The following is a 24,417-nucleotide window of genomic DNA, read 5'->3' as shown; positions in this document are numbered from 1 at the left end:
CTATCATGCAATAATAATAATAATAATAAATACACACTGCTAGATATTACATTTAAGTGAGATGTACTTTGATATAAACATACTATATATTTTTTTGGAACTTGCCTAAGTATTGTTGCAATAATAGACATTTTGCATTAACCACAGCCAAGCATATCTGAACAGATGTAAGAGAGATTGTGTCATTTCATTCAATAAATGCAGACATTGTTATAAAACATTTGTGCTACAGAATAGTTTTATTCAGAGATACTTTTCTCTGATATTCTAGAAAACAGTCAAGAAAACAAGATGGAATGAAGATCACAACTCATTGCCCAAATACCAAACAAAAGTTAGATGTACAAGTAGCCACAAATGCAACCCTTTCACAGATCTGTAGATACAGTGCAAAAATAAATCATTGAATCCAGTAAATAGCTGGGTTTGTTCTTACTGACAGTTGTGTAAATAAAGAAGCATCAAGCATATGAATTTGCTTTCATATCTAACAAAGTCCACCCAACAGTCCTTGAGAAAATGCCAGCTTATTACAATAGCTTATTCACTGGGATAATATCGACTCTGCTAGAGAAAACAAGCATTAGCCAAAAGCCCTGCACACGGCAAAAGTTAGTTTTGCAGAAAACAGAAATGATTGCAATCCAACATATCATTTGAACAATGTATGTAACACAGTGAAATGTCATCTTGGAAAATGATACAACTCAATAAACTTCATAAAGTATATGCTCGTTATGGCAACCAGACATTAATCTGATAAAGTAAGTTCTGTTATTGTGGATATTTAGCAGAATCTATTATATTATTATGTTGGGATGCACCAATATATCATAAGACTGGCAAATAAAAGCTTTAAAAAAGCAGCATCAGTTCATTTCCGGAAATGTTTTTGCTGTAAATATTGTTTTTCTGCTGTCAAAATAATAAAAGAAAACAAGCCAACATGGTCTCTAGAAGACACTTGATTATCTTGATGATTCTTCACCTGCATTAAGATAGAGACACATGGACATTGGAATTGGCTAATATATAAAAAATATCAGCCAAATAAGACAAAAACAAAATATTTAAAACACAACAACAACATATTGGTGCACCCTGTTAAGCAAAAGAAAAATTTAAAAAATTTGAAAGTTCAAGTAAAGAGTTTGAGTTAGCATTACTTTAATACTTTATATAATGCTGGGCTAAGGTTAGGTTTCACCTCTACAACCTCACCTCTACAATTCACTCCTCTACAAACTACTCAATAAAAGTGCTTTGGCAAATATTCAAGTCTTTTCACAACACAAACAGGGGAATAATACAATTGCTTGTATGAAGCTGCACTGTATAAAACAAATGAGTTTGTATTTGATGTCTTCACAACAATGGCAGGCCATTTTAACATTTATTCCGAAAGTTTCACACGGCACTTTAGCATTCCTTTCTTAGCAATCTAATAAAGTATTGTTTTATTGATCATCATTTATTTGTCAGCTGATAAAAGTTATAATTTAGTCTAAAATAGGCACTTATTTGTCTTTTATTTTCTAAAAAAAAAGGAACTTGTTTGTTCTGGTTAATTTTACATTAAAATCTGATTTTTCTATCAATTTAAAAATGTTTTAATAATTACAATTATAAAACAATAAAAGTGGTATGAAATATGTTTATCTATAGTGCATCACCTGAATAAAATGGAAGTATATTTCCTTCAGAAAAAAACAAGATGTCACTAGTCAGAGACGATGACCAGTAACATTAAAGGAGGCACTACACTCTTAGTAGCTGTTACAACAATACATTGAAAAGTGCTCATTTCTTAGGAACTTGTGATTAGCAGGAACTCATAGTGAGTAGCGTAGCCTTATCTTAGTGACAAGTGAAGCTGACAAAACTAATATTAAAATGGTCGCCATTTACAATAGGACTGTATGTTGCAATTATTAAGTCTACAGAGTACAAAAACTACCGAAGTGTCAGCAGACAATCTCTGAGCTAAAGTATGATAACTACTTTCTATGTTCTGTTGATTAGCAGTTCCCTAACTCTTATTGTGTGAAATGTTCTATAAGCCTTTATATCTAGCCTCTGTATTATGCTTCTGCAGTGCATCACGATTTGAAAGGCCATCTTTTCTCAGGTCAGCATGCAAGGGAACATACAGAGCATGTATTCAGACTCAGTGGTCTTTGCAGAACTCTTTGTGACAAAAACTACAAAAGCTCTCCAGGGACCCCAGAACCTTCTGTTCTGCGCTGGGTTTGTCCCCCTCCCCAAAAAAACGGTTCAATCTTTTTTATGGGAGCCTTGACTGGTAAAAGGAAGCCATGTGAGATTCTGCAGAGTCCTCTAGCCACCAGGGGATAGCGAGAAGTGAAAAAGAAGATGTTAATCGGCATGTGGGAGCACGACGGGTGCCCAGGCATCACGAAGACTGTGTTAAATGTAGTCTTGAAAAGCCTTTGAGGGAGAAATGTCCGCCTTATTCTAACAGGTCCTGTGGAGAAACACAAACAATGCTTATAAGGGAGGAAGATAATCACAAAGAAGAACTGAAAAAGTAATTTGACACAGAACCAGATACCTGATCTGAGTCTTCATTGTACTGTGCTTTTCCTGTCTCCATGTAGTGTGTGTCAATATCATCGACTCCTTCTATTTTATCAGCCTCAACATTCTCTCTCATGACAGAGTATCGATGCACGAGGAACCTGATGAGGACAAGAGGAACAAACGGAGATGAAATACAGAGTTCATTTATTTTTGTGCAGAAATATGCAACATATTTAACTGACCGTCCCCCGCAGACATATTTCTTAACCAGCCAAACGCCTGCAACAGCACTCGACAGAAGCATCGCTATGACAACCATCACTATGACAGCAGTGTTCGGTGAACTGTCTTCAGTCTGCAACGAGTTGCACAAACATGAAGAAAGGCGTGAAGGAATGACATGTGAAAAACTTGAAAATCATTTTCACTTCATGTCGCTCAGCTTAGAGAAGAGACTGTAATATTCCTCAAATAAATACATCAAATATGATCGGGTCGTGCCACACCCCTACTAGGTAACGAACACATGCCTTCAGTGCTCACCATGACAAAGATCAGAGGTTCCCCTTTTGATTCTCAGGCCCTAACCCATCCCAATGTTAACTAGGTAGATACGGTTTTTCTAGCCTACCTAGTATTTTTCTCAGAAGGAGCAAAACTGACCAGAGAGTTTGGAGAAAGGACGTTGCTGGTGCACATCCTCCCCAGGTCTGTCTCCTTCCTGTCGGGCTGAAAACCTCCCTCACACTGGTCTCCTGGAACCTTCCGGTAGCTTCAATTTAAGAAGAGACAGAGAGACACGTCAGGCAAGACAAAGCGCAAAGAAAATTACACAGGGCAGGACAAGACAGCAGGTAGACTAAACATAAGATTCTTAACACTAATGAAGAAAAATAGAAGCATACTAAGATGTTTTGGGAAGTTTGTTATAGTTGCTTTCAAACCCTATACTTAAGTGTGTCCACTATAGAGTGCTGCAGGGACAGTACCATTTTCTTATTCCATTGGATTATTTAATCAAATAAACTCTTTGGTAAATGATACTTACACTTTAGCAAGATTAACACCACTTGTTTGATTTTTGCAGTGGAATTGGAATTGGCTTGGGCATTTAAAATGCTAACAGTGTTAAGGACTTGTTCCTGCATTAGTGACTTAACTAAGGAACCCTTTATTATGTTGCTTCATGAACCTTGTATTTATTGTATGTACGATGTAGTTATTCTTTAACTACATTCTCATAGAACAACACTAATAATCTGTAGCAGGCTCCTGGAAGTGAAGTGGAGAGGTCAACATACAAGGTTATATTTACGGCTAAGGAAAGAGAGAGTAAGATAAAAACAGGCCTCCTCACCCGCTGGTCTGAAGCTGTTCGGTGGTCCCATTTAAACAAAACTCCAGAGGGTGACCCTTCAGCTCCTCCTGCTCCACACACTCCGAGCTGTTCTCTGGCCGGTAATATCCAAAGTCACTGTGAGACAAGAAATTGACAAACACGATAAATATGTTTCCATTACTCTTACGGTTACACTAAGATGGCATTATAAATGTGTGCTATTTTACAAAAACATACCAGTGATAATCCTCTATTGTACACGGACAGGGGGACAGCTTCTTAGTGACGGCATAGTCCCTCCCGTTCCAGCAGACAGAGTCTTTCCTCAGGCGTAGGAAGGTTTCCTTATAGCCCAGCACACAGCCATCAAGTGATCCACAGGGGTCTGCAGAGTGAGCCAGCCACTGCACATAGTCCCTCTCAGTGCCTGCACATGTACACAAGCACTGAGTTAGTCAGGAGGTAAAACCCTTTCTGTTAAACCCTCATTGTCCCACATACTCACAGTCTCTGGTGAGGATCTTCCTGAAGTCTATGGTGATCACCACCCATTTGCTGAAGTCGTTCCTGTAGCCCCACAGGCTGACGTGCATGGAGCGGGAGCCGGGCTCGCTGTCCATCCCGCTGAAGTGGAGCGGGTCGCTGGTGAAGTTATACGTATGCCAACACTGCCCCTCATCTGTGGAAAACCTGAGGGTGTGAGAGGCAAAATTGTCATTCTGTCATGACCCGTTAAATAAATACATTACTGTTACAATGCTTTGTGAGTTGTTCTTGCATTCATTTATTGATGTTTATTTCACTTTAATTAAAGCAAACAATGACTATATACTTGTTAAGCATTATATCTGCCTATACCTCAGAATAGTTATTAGATAATGCATTGTAAAATAATTATATATATAGTATATGTTATATTAATATTACTATGATAAATATAATAAACTATGACCCTTAAAAGTATTATGACTTTATCTTGTAATACATTACAAATGTTTGAGAAGGTGTTATGATGGATAAGTATTTGAATATTTAGGAGTGATATCACTTTTATTATACATCTGCTAAAAGAAGATTATAATGCTTTACGTATATTTAATGCAGTATATACATGGCATTCATAAAAAGTGCTACCAACGATACTAAAATAAATTAATTGTGTAGGTATATTCACTTTATCTGGTTGACAGGAGCGTTGGTTTGTTCCACAGCCACCAGCAGCCCCCCAGAGTCCATTATAGCGTAATGGTGGGGGCCTCTGAGAGCCAACATCCAGGAGTAGCCCCCGTCATCAGACACGTACACATCAGGTGAGAGAGAGGACACTTCATCCCCAACACTGCCTGAGGAAACGGAGGACAATGGTGTAAGTAAACATCTCACCATGCAGTAAAAAGTATTTCTTTGTATTTATTTACCATGGGCAAGAATGATGCCCACAGCACTGGATTGTGAGAGAGGCAGCATGGGGACGTTCATCATCATGGTGATGCTGTAGGCTGCGTGGATGAGGAGTCTGCACTGTAAACACATGATTATATGTTGGTACCAAGTCCACATGAAGACACTCATATTTTCTTATGCTAAAATTCCATAGAACCAAGAAACAGAACTGATCTCATACAATAAGACTCAAACAGGTAAGTGAACAAATGAAACACTCCAGAAGTAATGAGAAATACTCAAAGATAAAACTGAATATATTTAAATGATGCATGAATGTTTGTCTCACTCTGTTAGGCCTGTTGGTCGAGGTCTCGTTGTCACAGTGGCTGTTCTGTGGTCTGCGCAACGTCTGCCATTTTGCTCCCTGGTTAAAGGTGATCACTGTCTCCATTGCACCATCTGCAGTCAATAACATTCACTTCAGTTCAGGATCCACATGGGTACACAACTATCTAACCACATTTTCAAAAACATGTTCTCAATCCGTGGACTCATACCTTCTATGTAGCAACTGTTCTTAGTTTATACTACTATGGTGAGAGAATGAAAAATCTACTAAATCAACCAATCGAAAATCTGTTTGGCATCAATGGCAGTGAACATTTAGTCGACTTTATCTTAAATGATAAGGTTTAGTAAGGACTCATTACATAATGAGTTCAAGGAAGGATTCTAAATTTAGGATGCCAAAAAACCAAAACAGTATTCACAATCAGCGCTATAAAAACACCCAATTAAATAGCCACAATGGAAAGCAGTTTGTGTTTGGTTGAAAGGCTTTGTTGTTGTTTTTTTGGCATGTATACCGGATTTGCCACCCAATGGCATGGATCAAAGGTGGAATAAAGTTACATTGTTGTATAGTATAATAAGTCACTGTCTAAAAAGTATGAAATATATTTGTGGATAAGAAACATCAGATGGTTTACTAACTTTAACAAACATACTATTACATCATCACTGTGATGTTCCAGTGTGGCGAAGAGACATTAAGAGCCAAATTGGAAGAGCAATTCTTAAAATGAAAATAAATGATATCATATTTCAAAATGTTGACAAAAAGGTACCCGAAGACTCGTCTTAAATGTGTAAGTCCATATAACTCGGTGTGCTGACTCACCCTCTGAGAGAACGCTGGTCATGTAGACGCCCCTGAGTGAAGAGATGGCGGTGAAGTCGGTTTCGCTTCCTGTGGTCGTGTAAAGATGGCGCTCCAGAGACTTGGAGAAAACAGCTCCTCTGTCATCTGACACATAGATGGTTCCAACACCTGAGTCTGATCTCACACACACACACACACACACACACACACACACACACACACACACACACACACACACACACACACACACACACACACACACACACACACACACACACACACACACACACACACACACCTTTGTATGACAGCCCATAGGCTCCTGCTTGATGACGCCTGCAGAGAAACGTTCTGCAGCTTGGAGGTATTTTTCAAGGACATCTAATGAGACTGTTTAAATGGAGGTTATTTTGCATTATCAACGCTCTTGTTAAACATTAGCATCATCTGTAATCAGCATCATCATCCACATCAATCATCACTATCAGCAGCATCCTCACTGGTTCTGACCTCCAGGGTCGTCCACATGCATGAATATCATGTCCTGATTGGATGCCAGGATGGAGTAGAACTGCTCGTGGTTGACTGTAGGAAGCTGAGCCATGTTCCACACTTTACCTCCGTCCACCGACACGTGGATCTTACGCTGTGTCCCCTAACACACACACACACACACACACACACACACACACACACACACACACACACACACACACACACACACACACACACACACACACACACACACACACACACACACACACACACACACACACACACACACACACACACACACACACACACACACACACACACACACACACACACACACACACACACACACACACACACACACACACACACACACACACACACACACACACACACACACACACACACACACACACACACACACACACACACACACACACACACACACACACACACACACACACACACACACACGTTAGGGCCAAAGATAGCAATGCCATAGACAGGGTTCATTCTGATTTAATCACATTTTTTTAGCCAGGGAAAAATTGATAGCTACAGTAACAAAATTGAGCTTTAGCGCTGTACCTTTAGCTCGTAAAAAGAGACAAAGGTATGTTCGGGTAAGTATCCTTATTCGTTAGTATGTGATCACGCGGTATGGATTTAATTCATAATTGGCTGTGAACTGATCTCAATACAAGTTAAACTACCTCCAGTTGAGGCCTGGCTGAATCAATCATATTCTGAACAAACAAAGGCTCAAAGGCTAGATACTGCATGTTTTTATGATTGTTATATGGGTTAACTGGCCCTTTGAGTCATTATTTCGAAACATTTACTTGCAGAGAGACACACACATACCTTGCCAGTCATGATAGAGGCAAAAACAAAGCGCCCCCCCAGTACGAAAGAGAAAACTCTGGTTGCAATGGTTTGGAAACTTCGACCATAATCTGCTGTCTTCTTTAACTCCAGCATTCCTTTACCTTCTAACAGGAAGAAAGAGGAATTACTACATGTCACGCAGGATTTTAAATAGACATGTGAATAAACTGTGTTCACTTACTGCATGATCCATTGTAGTTTTTTGTAAAGTAGATGCTGTTTTTTGGACCCCTATATTTGAGAAAAATGAAGAAACAGTAAAGGAGTGAATCTGTAGAAAGATCTAATTGGGCTTTTTTTTTTTACTTCAAGAGTTCTCGGAGTTCAAATGTAAATGACTTTGAGAAATGGTAGAGATCATAGATTATGGTTGTGATTTTTTCGAAGTGCCTCCCGGGCTGAGCTCCAACCAATCTGTCTTTGTTCGCTGCCAAAGGGGACGAAGGTTTTCACACTGCAGAGATTGTGCCGGTTAGAGGACTGAATAAGAATGCCTTCGCTGACTCATGATTCACTCTGACTGCAGCCTCAGCTCCCTCTCTCTGCTGTCAATTTAGGTCGGGGTTTAAATAACAGCTGTGGTCACGCAGAGACATCAAAATGTTCCCACAATGCAGCGCTCACAACCACAGGCTGACACCACCACTACCCCATGTGAACTTGAGGTGTCCAAAAGCAATGAAAGCAGGAGAGTGATCCAAACTGTGGTGAGAAAAACAGCTGCAATAACAGAAATGGACAAATAAAAACACACACAAACACGGAGGCTGTGTGGAGACAAATATGCAGTTTCACACCATGTCAGAGTTTCAGGACCCACCTATAACACAGTTTATATTTCACATCAATTACTGACTTAAAGAAGTCTCTGGTTTGGGACAAAGTAAACGTGTATTCAAGTATTACATTATATAGGATTAGGAGGAGGAGTGGGATCAGAAAACAAGATGTTATGTACTCTTGTCTTTTACTTAAGGAGGGCAGCCTGACCCTTAAAGCATGTTCTTAAATTGTTTTATCTGGATTTACAGTTTATGGATTTACTGCTGTGTGTGCGCGCCATGGAACATAAATATATGATTTTCCATATAGTACACCAATACAGTCTCTGCTTCAGGGCTTTATTTAGTAGTAGCTATGATGCCGTAAATCATCAGGTTGTCAAGGGAGAGGGAAAAAATGAATACCAATAACTAACTGCCAATGACTAATAAGTAATAGTATTTAAAACACGTGGTCCAAGCCCCCAACCCAATAATTTGTATCCCTATTGTTTAGTCTGGGTTCTTCAGTATGCCATCTGTAACATATTTAGGGTGACAGATTATGTAAAGGAGAATTCTCACCATCTGACCAAACAAACACCGTCATGGATTTTTCTCCAGGTGGCGCCAAAGTCCTCCGACAGCCACAGGTCCAACTGCAGGGAAAAGGCTCAGTTAGTAAAGAAGTGTTCATAGACTTTTGTGTTAGGACTTTTTGATAATATTGTTGATTAAGAAGAAGTCCACCATGTAATTATGAAACGTGATTAAGTTTTAAACTCAAATCGATTTGGTTTCGTCTAAAGATTGAAAGCTGCTACCATGATACTGAGCGTCACAAGTGTGTTGCAGTCTCCGGGGTTGTACAGCATCTGAATGAGGGGCTCAAACGGCAGGTCGGTTGGAACAAAGGTCAAGCCAAAGTCCTGAGAGCGAAACAGTTTAAACCCGCCGATGTCTGACACATCGCCAGTGAGAATCACCTGAAACCAAACGCAGAGATGAAATGTCCATCATACACTAATAACATAACATTAGACTTATAATTGCCTGTGTTATTACAAGACCAACACACAAAGCACCATGTAAGTTAAGCTCCATAATGTGAACATTTCGGCTCACCTTGCCAGAGTGGTCAGGACTGATGGCGAAGCCGAACTCGCTCTGGATGAAGGTGTGGTTGATCAGGTGCGTCACATCTTTGAACGTCTTCCCATAGTCTTCACTGACACAGGGACAACGTTGCAGTTAGACCCTCTGACCGACCACAGCTAGGACTAATAACTAACTGCTACATTTCCACTGGGTATTTCTCACCTCTTGTAGAGATTGGACTGGCCAAAACGCATCATGAACAACGGCACCTGGAATGTGGTCAACACCAGCAGGACCTGGGAGAAGAAGCAGGATAACACAACGGTCTCTGCAACATATTCGTATATTTAATTCAAACATTTTCAGTCATGTAAACAAACTCACCCCGGAACCGTCTCCCACCCAGGCCAGTGACAGTGAACCCATGGTGCTCACTTTGAAGGTGAACTGTAATGAAAGGGAAGAAGCGAGTTTTTAGGAAACAATCAATCTGAGTCATTCTTGCGTAATGTTCCTTGACTATGATTATTTCAGGCACATGGTATTTGCTTAATATTCACTCAGGAAATCGACTGAAGGAAATTCACACTCTAGTCTAGAGTATACAGTTTAGTCTTGAACAAAACATAAGAGTGTGTGTGTGTGTGTGTGTGTGTGTGTGTGTGTGTGTGTGTGTGTGTGTGTGTGTGTGTGTGTGTGTGTGTGTCCCGCACTGAACAAGAGGACAGAATGTATTGTTTATACTGTCCAAAGTAACTCGGCCAGTTGGATGCACTCTGCATGCGTGACCTATATTCCCGCCTAATGACAAAGCCGAGGCCAGAGAACAAAACAATTACCCGTGGCACACACACACACACACACACACACACACACACACACACACACACACACACACACACACACACACACACACACACACACACACACACACACACACACACACACACACACACACACACACACACACACACACACACACACACACCACACACACACACACACACACACACACACACACACACACACACACACACACACACACACACACACACACACACACACACACACACACACACACACACACACACACACACACACACACACACACACACACACACACACACACACACACACACACACACACACACACACAATTAATGCAATGCCTTCAAGACTTTTTAAGCCTCAGCTGGATCCTTGTGCAGAAGATTTGTTATTCAATAACACATTTTAAAAACAAAACCTCAGTGTTACATATTAGTAGATGTAATATGAGGAAAGAGTTCTGTCCTGAACTTTTATTTCACAACAAGTGCACTGACTGCCAGATTCCAGTCGGTTCACCCAGAGTGACATTCAGGGGTTTGGTAATTTCAGCAACATATTTAGCACCAAAGGTTTCTCCCCTCCTGTCTTTCTCTGGAAGGGCAGAGATGTTTACAAGGTGAGCCGAGCCCCGGAGAGTCTGCACACCGCTCTATAAAGCCACAGGAGACGGCCAGGTCTGGCTGCTGGAAACTCCTTGTAAACAGGTCCAGTGGAAACTGTCCAGCCGCGAATATCCGAGTGTGTGAACACAACTTTCCATCTATTCTCTACATAAATCACTTCATCACCCCCTCGCCTGCATCAAACTATTCTTTAATCTCCATCAGTTTATTGCCCGACAACTTAACCTCCTCTTTTTGCAGTAATTTAGTCAATCTGGTCTTCAGTTAGAAAATGTTAAGCATGACGACTCCTGTCCTCCAAACAGTCTCGCGCCAATAAATCAGTGTTTTGGCTTCAAATCTTTCAGGGAATATTGTTTCATGTCAGTTTGATCTATTTCCCTGTATTCCTGCTTTTCTCTGTTTCCATGTAATAAAAGTGAATATAGTGAAATAAAAAACATTTTTAAAGTAAAGGGCTATTATGGGGTTTAGAGATGGGTGAAACATCGAAGTTATGGTCATACTTGAGGTTTAAGCGGGACTTAATGGATGCACAAAAGTCCACTTTTTCTCATAATATGTAATGACGTTAAGAAGAGATCAATAAATACTTCTCTGTCCTCCCATCTTAGCATGCAAACTGGCTTTGATTCATAATTATAATCATTAACAACCATATCAATACCACTATTGCAATAATCACAACATTAGTGTGACAGAACCATGAAAACTAGTTTCATATAATAAACTAAGCCATTTCATGGTCTTAGCCTGATTATCTGTCTTTATAATGACAACTAATATATATCTATGACTGGGTGTTTAAACCCATTTTGTTTGTTGTAAGTACAGTGAACGCAAGGATTTCAAAACTCACTGATTTGAATTATTCTCAACACAATTAAAATACATTTACTAAGAGTCAGCTTTTGTTTCAGGGAACAAATATCTGTCAGCAAGACCAAACAAATACTGTATACGTTCTTATTATAACTTTACGAAGAAGTGTCATACCATTCAAATTATATTCTATTTTAATTAGGGAGCACAAACATGAAACAATTATTGGTCAAAAATAAGAGCCTACAGCCACGTTTGCAGAACTATGATCCTGTAGTGTGTACACTTTGTGCTAAAGGCTAACGTCAGCATGCTATCATTCTTACAATGCTACATGTTTAGTCGATGTATCATCATCAGCCCCATTTACCTTTTAGCTGTTTAGCACGGTAAAGTGTGCTAGTTAGACAACACAAAGAACATCTAATAATGAAGGAGGTTTATTTATGTCAAAAAAGTGACTACTGGCTGATGTATCCGAAAGGTCAAAAATGAGTATCAAAAACATGCTCTACAAATATTGCATAAACCCTACTCTGCAACATAGAACATTCATTTACTCTGGATGTTATCACAACGCAAATAACTCCCATAGAAAAGAAGGAAAAGCAATAAAAAAAAGTTATTTTTACAAAAGTACGAAGTGTGGTCACATTGAGCAGAGCTGCAGAGCTCACTGCAGGTCAACAGGATTCAGGGTGTGTCATGTGGATTGTTTTAGGATCAAATATTTGCAAACGTTTCTGCCAATAGCACATCTGTATTGAATCCAATCTAATTGATGTTTTCCACATCTGCTCCCCTGAAACCCCTGACTGGACAAATGCTGAATGCTTCACTGAGACTGAAACCAAAACAACCAACATGATAAAAAAAGAAAGGTCAGATGAAAAAAGGCTGTGAAAGCTGTGACTGAGTGAAAACTGCTGGAGAAGGGTTAAGCAGAACGGGAAAAGGTTATGAACCACTCGGTCCTGTTCTGTAATGGGGATAACAGAAGCACAGAGGGAGACAGTGAAGAGAAGAAAAGATGCTTGAGTTATTAGTCAGCGAAAAGAGTGAAGAGATTAATGCCTGACCCTGCTGGCTGTGGCCTCACAAACCAGACATGACCTCATGCTGCATCACATGTTTCATTTAAGGGCTTGCTCCTTTGAGCTTCATCTGCTCAAAAGCTCATGAAACTCCAGGTGTGTGTCAGTGGATCAACTTTCGAAGATGAACAGTGAAGCACGAGTGAATGTTACCCACTCTGCTGTACATGAACGCACACACATGTCCATGCAGACGCAGTCATAGCCTGTTGGTGGGTGGGAGCACAGCGAGTTCCTCTCAGAAGTCGGACGCCAGCACAATGAGCTCCTTATTCCCTCTGCTATGGGTTTTAACCTTTCGGCTTCAGCCGTGTTTACACACACAGAACTTCAGAAGAGGAGGTCAAACTGTCTTGGCTCTGATCTAAACACATGAAGCTGTGTACACCAGCCCTCTGATGCTGGGCTCAGCTGGGTAAGCTGGGCTGTATTATATACATTGTTCAAGAAATCCAGCCATGTGTTGCTCATATTAGCATTTAGTGATATATCTTTATATGCATTTCATCAAGACAAAGCACCATTGTGCCTGTGTTGAGTTTCAAGCATGACTGTAGACTCAAAGTCCTAGTTTTGTTATATTTTATACAACAAACAATTCAGTGATTAATCAAGAAAATAATTGCCTGTAGTCCTGATTACATTGACATGGATGCAGGACAGAGACAAATCTGCAAATGGTTACATCTGAGAAGCTAGAACCAGCAAAGTAATGGCATTTTTGATGATAGAAACATTTGACTTTACAAACATGTATTAGTTGTATGTATGATAATCAACTTTTAGCACTGGTGTGGATGCAATTAAATGCAAACTCAGATTAAAACCTACTTTATAAACTTCTACAGCTTCTAAAATTCAAGCACAGTTCTACCTCACAGGGCTTTTCTATTTTCACCAGTTTGTTGCTCTCATTGGATATCTCTCCCTGTATATCAACAAACCCATAACTCTCTCTCCTATCTCTCCCCACCATGTGGAACATCAACTCTGCTGCTTTTCTTGGTGCTCCCACAGCTGGCTGCCACCCATTATGCTTCACCCTGAAAACAGAACATGTTTTTTCTCTACGATCTTTCGGCCAGAGGGGATAGAGGACGGGATGGAGTGAGGAGGACAACATAATCATAAAGGAACAGCAAGCTAGTTTTGGAACCAGACTGCGTCAGCTAAATTAACCTTACACAAACATACAGGAAAAAAAGCTCAGGCTGGTGAACAAAACACATGCTGTGTAGACTAAGTTGATCTGGCATATATTACACCATATATAAATAAAACAAGGAGTTAAAACGACTGGTGTAAAGTTAAACGCCTTGTCTGATACAGCCCTGCAGCTCTGATAACAGAACATTTAAGTCCACACTGGCGCTCAAGTCGAGTCAAGCTGTAAAATCGTGGGGAATGTTTGTGAGGGAAAAAAGACCCCGAGGAGACAGGAGGGGTCTGCTCTCACGCCGGATCGTTTTCATGCTCAAAGCTAGCCCAGGTGTCTGAGGCCACAGAAATTATGTCACACACACACACACACACACACACACACACACACACACACACACACACACACACACACACACACACACACACACACACACACACACACACACACACACACACACACACACACACACACACACACACACACACACACACACACACACACACACACACACACACACCACACACACACACACACACACACACACACACACACACACACACACACACACACACACACACACACACACACACACACACACACACACACACACACACACACACACACACACACACACACACACACACACACACACACACACACACACGAAGCTATTATTCTTCAACAATCCTCTGGACATCTGGGTTGTTGTGCTTCCTATTACAACATGTTCTGTACTTAAATAACAGAAGGGGCACTTTGGTCTATTATAATGTGGTTAAGATTATAAAAGAGTTCAAGTCTATAAAAAAAAAAGGTTAAAAAAACCTGAAGATGCTGGGTTTTGTACTGAGAAAACAAGGTATTTAAAGACATCTACTCAGGTTTGAGCAACTCGGAAAAACATTGTTCATTATGTTGTGAAATGTTATAGACCATACAATTAACACTAACTGTATACACACTATACCATTCATCAGATGTCAGAATGGACTAATGGAAAGGACAGAGACTGACAACCTGCATTATTTAGATCAACAAAAAGCAGTGTAGTTCTTCTATCAAAAGTAAAACATTTGCAATATATGCTAATGTTCACTTCTTTCAGTCATTCCTAGAAGTCCATCTGTCCACAACACAAATATATTAATTGGACTCCAGTGTACTAAACGGAGAAGCAAAAAATCCTTAAGGTGGAGGCAAATATTGACTTTATGATCGATCAACTACTAACACGGTTAGGAGGAACTACTAGCAAAGTCATACAGATCGTTTACGTGTGTCTTTTAACATTACAGATGGCTTTCAAACAGAAGCATTCCCTCTGTTGCAGTATACATGTTCATGTTATATCATCTAAAGTTATCAGGGTCTATCTGTTTGGTGGTGTAATTTGAAAATGTGTGGACACTATTTGCAGCTCCATGTGACCAAAGACACATTGGAAGTAGCCTGTGAGTTTACCCCAACAGCAGCAAGCATTAAGACGAGGCTACTTCACCTCTTCTGAAAGTGTTATGTTGTTATGGTGGTTAAAAATAAACCTAAACAAGTCACTTACAGAGTGGGTGCTGTTCTGCAGGGTTGACTCTACTCCATGCAGGGCTGTACATGTCTGTTCATTCAGTCCAGCGCTGCGTTTCGAGAGCTCCGACTTCTCTAAACTATGTCGCTCTTCATCACTGCCAAACTCCCTCTGTAGCCTGCTCAAACCTGATAAGTTGTCTCCCTCTGTGCCCAGAGCAGACCAAAACAGTCCGAGCGCCAAAATGCCAGACACGGAGATCATGTTTACAAGAAGACTGCCCAACTTTGGACTCGCGAGAAGGTTTTCTGTCCCAACAGTTGGCTCCACATGCCCCGCTCATCACCAAATGCATCTTCAATAACGGCCCATGCACCGGGGCAGGTGATTGGTCAGTGGCAGAATAAGCTGTACGCTGATTGGACGGCGGGAACCTTCCTCAACTGAGATGTCAGGGGTCTGATGGTGTGACGCTGCCCCCTGGTGGAAAGACTGCGCGGTGACCGGGAAAAGTTGTAATCTTTTTAATTGGAGAATGTATTCCTTGAATTTGAATTCCAAGAAACATAAGAAAAGCAGAACAACAAGTCTGGATTATAGGGTTCCCACTTCAAAATGTGATTAGTTTCCCTTAGGAATATCTAAAGTATGTATGACTATGATCATCTTAGCCATTACTTTAATAGTTCCTAAACATGAAGTACTGTAATTGAGGCACAAATATAACAAACAATTGTCCACAATAGGATCCTAAATTCATTACTTCAACTTCAAACTAGTTTTTATTGTATCCGTTAGTGGGATTCCTTTATTTTAAATATTTAAACATTAATAAATTAATGTAAACATTTTCAGAGGATAAATACACGATCATCCAAAAAGTAAAATGAAGGAGCTAGTGAAATATACTAAAATTAAAGAAAAAATTACTTCATCAACTCATAATATATATATATACACATATATTAATCTTTTTTGTTAGTAAACAAACATCCAGAACTCACTGTTGCAACCAAATATCTGTTTATGTTAACTGTAATGTGATGTTTTACAAAGAACAATACGTAGTCGAGAGGAACCATGACATAAAAACAAGAACACAAGCAAAACACAAAAAGAGTCAGACAACTTTCTGAATACAACAGTTTTATTGTACTGATTCGTAACAAAAAAATACCCGCGCCCCCCCCCACAACTGTTTCCCTGCCGCTCAGTTGTAAGCGCTGGTACTGTAGACTGCTGTACAGAGTTGTTCAGATACTGAGAGACAAGTTAATTAGCACGTTACAAAGAGAAACTTCTTATGCAATCCAAAAATAATCTGAATGCAGTAAGGAGAATGTGCTGATGGAAAGTTGTGGTTGTGTTGTGACATTCAGCCCAGGTGTTCCTCTCCTCTCCTGCCCAGATCTCCAACCAGGACTTTCAAGTGTTTCTGCTCTAGATATCCTTGATAACATCTTCCAGCTCCTCTTTGGAAAACATGTGGAAGGTCTTCCCGGGCTCTACTATTGCGAGCTACAGGAGAGACACAGAAAAAAAGAAGCCTGCATTTAAACCTCAGGATTGACACACTCACTGTCCTCCACAAACTTAGCACTGCTCAGCATTTCATTTTTCAAACAAAACAATTATTGAAAAGGGCATTGGTAATGCGGTTTCAACTACCATGTCAAATTAAAATCAATTGTTAAGAACTTAGAGAGAAATTAAGAACTGACCTCAATGTTGGTGGCGTTGAGCTTCTCCTCCATCACCTGCTTCAGAATAGTGAGGGATGACTTGATGGCGTCTTTCAATGTCATGGACTGTCAGTTGGCCAGGGAGAGAGGGACAAAAAGAAAAGATACAACCCATTAATAATTTAATTAATTTCCTTTTAAACAACTTGTGCCTGTATGAAATTCAGAAAAGTTCTATATTTCAATAAAAAAGTGTTTAGGCAAGTTACCAAGTCACCCAGAAGAAAGAAGTATATCAAAATAATATTTATGCTGTCTCAAAATAAACAAGCATTGGTCAGTACCTTGTGGTAGATCTCTTGCAGAGAGCTCTGTGCTCCTTCAGACGCTGAGCCGATGGCCCGAGCATCGCACTGCACAAAGGTTCCTGATGGGTCCATGTGGTACCTTCATTCATAAACAAATAACAGTTAAGAATCTGTGAAGTAACTAAGTAACCAATCTGTGAAGTAACAACTAAAAGTGACCATGTTTCTGCTGAGTCTAAAGCAAAATGCACAAATAGTATGTATACGTACAGCTGGGGTCCTTTCTCATCAAATCCTCCGAACAGAAGTGCTACGCCGAATGGTCGACTCTGTAGATGATGGCATAGAGATACAGAGCAGAGAGAGAACACGTTACGCTAGATTACTAGAATACCATCAAACATTAAGCCGTAGAAAAACAAAACATAAATTGGATTAAAGTTTGAGTAATGAGAATTTTCACACAAAAAAATAGCGCAATAGGTTAACTCTTGTTACTTTAACTTTATCTATTTATTATGCCTGCAAAGTTTTAAATACAACATATTGTTTAAATAGTTTGCCCCCATGATTTGTAAATGTGTGACTGACCATGGCACCGGGATCAGCGTCCTCCTCTCCGAACTGCAGCGCCAGGTTGGACACAGCCTGAGTCACACTCTCCACTGTCATCGTCTCATTGTAAGTGAACCAGTGGTTCTGTGGAAGAAGATATACACAGATTATTTCATAGTTCAAACACAAAGTCAGTAAACTGCTTATAGTTCAGTGTTCGTCATACCTGTGTTTCCACTCTTGCTTTGTCAATAAGAGTCTTGGCATCAGCTATCAAGCCACTCATGGCACAACCTTTTAGGAAGAAAGAAAATGAATGAACTGCCAGTCCTGTTCATCTTTAAGCCTAAAGCAACAATCAACATGATCAAACACGGAGAAAAGTAACGTTATTCCCTGTTTTCTAAGGGAATAACATTATGCAAAAATAAAAGATGCGTTACCCAGAGTTCCCGTTAGAATATTTTTTCGCCGGTCAACATGTCTGTTAAAGTTTAAATCTTCCGGACACAATTTGAAAAGTGCCAGAGGTGGGAGGAAGTCTCAAGTCTTGACCTACAAGTATCAAGCAAGTCCCAAGTCACTGTGATGAGAGTCAAGCAAGTCAAGTCATTGCTCAGGTCAAGCAAGTCAAGTCAAGTCATACGAAATTCTGATGAATAAGCCCAGTTTCCGCATTTAAATCAGTAAAAAGACAGTGGTTATGAAAATGGATTTAACTCACACTATGATCTTCATTACATACACAGTTAATCATTTGAAATCTAATTTAGACCGATGACAATCATATTAGATTCATATTAACCCTAGAACTGCAGACAATATAGCTAGGACTCAAATAGTCTGTTCAGAAAGGCAGAATTCCAGGTAAGAAAATCATATAAGGCATTTGCCATTACACATATTTAATTTAAATTTCTGTTAACACTAGAACCGCCAACAGCGTCAGCGCCTACATAGATATCATTTTCAAATCATTTAATTTGTTCCTCTTCATAATTTCATTATAAACTAAGTAGGCCGATATTTAAAACTCACTTAATTGGGTTAATTTAGAAATTGCTTCAGTTTATCATCATAATAATAATAATAATGCATTTTATTTATATAGCGCTTTTCACAACTCAAAGACGCTTTACAGTATGAGGGAGGGTAGACAAACAAGGACAGGCAAACAAGTAAGTATAGTAAAATAAATAAAAAGGCAGTCAAGAGGAAGTTGATTGAGAGGGGGGGGCTTATGGGTAGACAGAGTTGAAAAGATGTGTTTTGAGGCGGGACTGAAAGACTGAGGGACTGAGAGTCACGGAGATCTTGGGGGAGGGGATTCCAGAGCCTAGGAGCTGCCACTGATGCCCCTTTCACACCAGCGCCTTTTCAGCTCCGGCTCGGAGCTAGAGCCTGAAAAGCGCCGGGTTTTCCAGTTCACACCGGAGCTGCGCCGGCTCTTAGCTCCGGAATCCGCTTCATTTCCAGCTCCAAAAAATTGTCGGTCCAGAGGCAAGAGCTTTGGAGCTAAGAGGTGACGTCGCTTACGTCTCTCTTACGTCGAGGCGTGCAGGAAACTAAACCCACCTCCCATGGGTCGACTGTTATGCCTGCCTACAAGCAGTAGTGCCTATAAACACACTTTATAAAGTCAGGCAACACTAACCAGGCTTCGTGTGATTCTGTTTATTTGTGTCTTACTTTGACCATCCGTTCGCTGTTATCGATCATTGTGGAGAGAGGCAGACGTGTTGTTTTGTATTATTGCAGCTATCGGATGCAAGTAGTCAGTTTAGCTTCGGTTGCTATGCTAACATCACCCGTTTTATACCAGAGAAACTTTCATAACAGCGTTGTGATACCAAACAGTGTCAATTCAGACTGACACACATTCACTTAGGCTAAGGGAACTGGGGATATGCATCAGCTGCTTGTGTGAGTCGGACAGTGAATACTTTAGAGCGGCCGCTGCAGTGTGAGCTAACCGGGAGCTAACGGGAGAATAAACTCCTGTGGAAGAGCAGCCAGCACTGCAGCGGTCGGTAAATGCTGCAGAAACACATTAATAAACAATGAACCACGGCACTCTGGAGAAAAGTATAAGGTTGGAGAAGTCGTTATTCAATTTATTCTGGCTTCGTGTGATTAAAAGCAACACGATCATCGACCCGACGCAGTTGTTGTTGTTGTTGTGAGCTGCCGTAATGGCTGCCGTTGGGGGGCAAATCAGCGATGTAAACGGTGACGTCATGACGCCGCAAGGGCAGCTCTGGGGCGCCAGTGGGCGGTGTGCACAGAGCGGGAGCTGAAAAGGGAAACCGGAGCTGAACCAGAAAAGCTCCCGCTCGAAGCTAGAAACTGAAAAGCGCTGATGTGAAAGCCGCATGAGAAGGCTCTGTCCCCAAAGCTGCAGAGTGTGGATGATCATAACCGTAACTACATTATTCAAAAGTTTACAGTAACTTCTGATAATAACACAGGGGAAATAAACGAGGCATCTCTTTTCTTTTCTCTCCCTCTCCTGACAGCCCGTCACTATCAGGGTTAGTAAAAATGAATCCGTTGGCAGTTCTAGTGTTCATTTACCGCTTTGTCTTCTCTTTGCAATGCTTAATCGATTTGAAACCAAGTCTAACGTAGCTTAAACTTAACGTTAACACAACACATGCCCCTTTCTCTGTGTTTTTTTTTGTAGTGACGAAAAACAGCATACCGCTGTTTTCTTCTTATTACCGTCATCGACAAAATAATCCTTGAATCCAAACTGCTAAACGTAATATCTCACTACAAAAACAAACGCCAATATTTAATTTTAAACAGTCAAGTCCTTTCAAGTCATCTATCTCAAGCTTAAGTCAAGTCTCAAGTCATGAATACCAAGTCAAAGTCAAGTCAAGTCTTTTATCAATGTTAGTCAAGCAAGTCTCAAGTCAAAAAATATGCGACTCCCCACCTCTGGGTCAAAGGTCTTCTTTGTTATTTATTGAGCTTTAAAACAAATTGATATGATTCGATTACAAACTAATAATAGTAAATTAACTACATTATTCAAAAGTGAACAGTAACTTACAATAAGACAGGAATAATAAACGGAGCGCTCTCTCTCTCCTGACAGCCCGTCAGTATCATGCAGCTCGCGGATCAGTAAACATATCTATAACTAGTTTAGGTGGTTTGAGAGGTCATTAAAATAGCTACGTGTGATATTCTAATCTGAAGTGTGTGTTTTGTCCGCTCACCGCTGCAGGTGATCATGCAGAGCTGCATGTCGACTCCTCAGCAGCAGCTGATCTCTCTCTCCCGTCAGATTAGACTTTACTCGCGTTTATGTCCATATCGATCAGATCCAGCTAGTTCTAGATAATGATATGACTACCTGCTTATTAAAAGACACCTAAACAATAAGCGTTGCTATGCAACCGGGTGAGGCCGCAAAGTCTAGCGCAGCATTATGCATTTGTTTACATGTCGACCGGAACCCAGAGGCATTACCAACAGATCAACGCACAATCAACCCACACATCTCTTTCTCCACATTAGTGTTAGACATTAGAATGGATTATTCTTGTCTGTCACATACTATTTTGTCTGTCACATAAGTGGCGCATCAGTATGCGGTATTGCGCTAAGGGAAAATTATTTTGACCGGACACTTTGACTGGAGAGATTTAGATTTGCCGGTCTTCAGCATATTTTACCGGTCATATTCCGGTAATTACCGGCTAACGGGAACTCTGGCGTTACCTAAACATAAGGCAATAATCAAACAAAAGATGCACATTGTATTTAAAGCATCAATATTTTTGAAATGTTTGCATTGTTTGGATCTCAGAAACATATTCGTAAAAAAATTGTTTTAATACAAAGTGCAAATCTGTGGTTTGACTTAGTTTGATTTTAGTCCATTTAAAATGTGCCCCAACTTTTCAGAGCTCATTCCACTTTATGTAACATGCATTTTAAATGTATTAAACACACTATAAAAATGCAGTATAATTGAAAGTAGAGAGATTGTTAGCGTGTCTACTTCATGATTATAGGGAAGAGCAAATGACAGTCTGACGTTAACATGCAGTACACTCAGGCAGTTCACTCAGCATTCAGGTCTGAGGTTTAGTAAATCTGTGTCTGACTGTCTTACCGATGTGAGTATCAATCTCCACAATCTTTTCAATGCTGTTGGGCTCCATCAGCGGAGAAGTGATCCTCTTCTCCACAGCCAGACACACCCCCTCTGATGTCTGGATACCAATGGCTGTAGAGCCCAACTGGGAAAGCAAGGCAGACACTTAGGATTGTTGGATGTGACATTTGTTTTCAAGTTAAGCACCAATAGCACACAGAAAAGTATGTAAGCCACCTAAAGTGATTCAGCATGCAATACTCACCTTTATGGCTTCTATGGCATATTCAACCTGGAACAATCTTCCTTCAGGAGAGAATGTGTTCACACCTCTGTAAGACAGATATAAATTAACATTTGTAATATTGTTATAATTAGTATTATTAGTAATAATGGTTATCAGTTCGACATTGGTAGAAACCCACTTGTGCTGCCAAAAAAGACATATACCGTTATTTAGCATTATGTTGTGGTTAGTGTTTAGAGGCTCCATTGCTGAAGATTAAGCGTTAAAGTTGCCCATCTTGACTATAATACTGTTTAACACAGCCTTTGAATCTTAATTGGGATTTACTGGTTGAATAACATGTTTGTTTTTTAAAGAAATGGTATACCGAAAGTGAAAGAGAACTTGTTGCGAAGTGACTAGCTAGCTGCTAAGGTTAGCTCACTACCTGCAACAAACAGCTACCTCGTTAAAACAAGTGGATGAAAAATAAGCATGTCCAGATTTCCTGGTGCACTACACATCAACAATTGCCTGTCAAAACATCTCTTAGCAGAATTATGCACTCATACGTTTCCTTGTTCACACATAAGCGCTCAATTAATGACAAAGCAGTTTGTGTTGCACCTACCTGTCATACTCCGATCTTGTCAAAAACATGGTTCAATGTTTAGCACAGGACCTGCAAAAAGAGAAGAGGGTACTATGTGAGAGTCCAGCAATATAAAAAGTAGTGATAAAAGGTCAGGACAATTCCTTGCTCCGAGTGTGCCGTGACACCGGGTGATAGCTAGCCTAAAGTTAGCTGCGATACCGAGCAAGCATGCTAGCTAACTGACGCAGCTAATCACTCAAACTGCGCAGAAACTGCTTATTTAAGTCTAACCTCGATTTGCGGAGATTATAATAACATTTAAAAGAACATATATTGACAATTTAGCGACATCCTTTTAAATAAGTGCACTTGTTAGACTAATTTACCTCCAGTAACAAACCCTTGAATGAGTTCGCTTGTTTCAGGGGAAGCGTCTGAGGTGTAACATCCAAACCCGCCGGATGTCAACAAATCTGAAACAAAAGTTCCGCGTGTGCAGCGCTGTCTCTGAATATCCTTGGTAATCACAACATGAGGTTAAATATCTGCTTTTCAGCAAGAAGTCGAGGGTATATTGTCTGATATACAATAAATTGATACCGATATTAACTAAAACATGTGATCAATTTACATTTTACAAAATAGGGCACGTCATAAAAACCTCACCACTGCCCTTAATATAAACTCAGATTTAAAAAGTATGGTCTTGTTTTTTCTCTTGAAATGTATCTAGAGCAGAATTAAATAATCAACAGAAAATCTGAATAAACGTTTACCTCCATTGATACAAGCCATATCATGATATTATTGGTTGTTATCGTTATAGTGGGTAATTTTTTTAAGTACACGGCCTTCTCATCAGGCACCAGTCCCATATGGTCTAGCGGTTAGGATTCCTGGTTTTCACCCAGGCGGCCCGGGTTCGACTCCCGGTATGGGAACTACCATTTTAAGGTGAGAACAAAAATCAACTCTTCATCGCAATTCGGTCAATTCTAATGTAGATTCAGTAAGTACAGTTCAGTAAATTCCACTGCCCACATTCCTTATCTAATTGATACAGAAATATATGGAGGACGGAACATGACGGAAGTATAAATAAATAATAAATGCATAAACAAATGTGGAAATAAATACAGGAATACATTAATATACTAATACATAAATGTAGAAATACATGTGGAAATAAATACAGTTCTCTCCTCAATAGTAATACACC

The 24,417-nt window shown here is 40.1% G+C and overlaps 1 protein-coding gene, 1 non-coding gene and 1 pseudogene across 2 annotated transcripts; 1 reads left to right on the top strand and 2 right to left on the bottom strand.

The window, feature by feature from the left end:
* Positions 1-207: 207 nt before the first annotated feature.
* On the bottom strand, positions 208-16,108 carry LOC117446724 (sortilin-like; annotated as a pseudogene).
* A 742-nt stretch (positions 16,109-16,850) lies between these two features.
* Positions 16,851-23,690, bottom strand: psma5 (proteasome 20S subunit alpha 5). The gene is made up of 10 exons (XM_034083469.2): positions 23,585-23,690; positions 23,235-23,285; positions 22,643-22,709; positions 22,396-22,522; positions 18,493-18,560; positions 18,303-18,410; positions 17,982-18,040; positions 17,748-17,850; positions 17,443-17,529; positions 16,851-17,239 (listed from the first exon to the last, which is right to left on the bottom strand). The coding sequence occupies exons 2-10, from the start codon at positions 23,261-23,263 to the stop codon at positions 17,162-17,164; spliced, it is 726 nt and encodes a 241-aa protein (XP_033939360.1). The 5' UTR covers positions 23,264-23,285; positions 23,585-23,690; the 3' UTR covers positions 16,851-17,161.
* Positions 23,691-24,067: 377 nt separating this feature from the next.
* Positions 24,068-24,139, top strand: trnae-uuc (transfer RNA glutamic acid (anticodon UUC)). The gene has a single exon. It is a non-coding gene; the product is annotated as a tRNA-Glu (tRNA).
* The last annotated feature ends 278 nt before the right edge of the window (positions 24,140-24,417 follow it).

The sequence above is a fragment of the Pseudochaenichthys georgianus genome, chromosome 5 (genome assembly GCF_902827115.2).
Source record: "Pseudochaenichthys georgianus chromosome 5, fPseGeo1.2, whole genome shotgun sequence".
Classification (NCBI taxonomy): Eukaryota; Metazoa; Chordata; class Actinopteri; order Perciformes; family Channichthyidae; genus Pseudochaenichthys; species Pseudochaenichthys georgianus.
The sequence above is the reverse complement of the archived record's forward strand: the minus strand, read 5'-3'. Positions and strand labels throughout refer to the sequence as shown.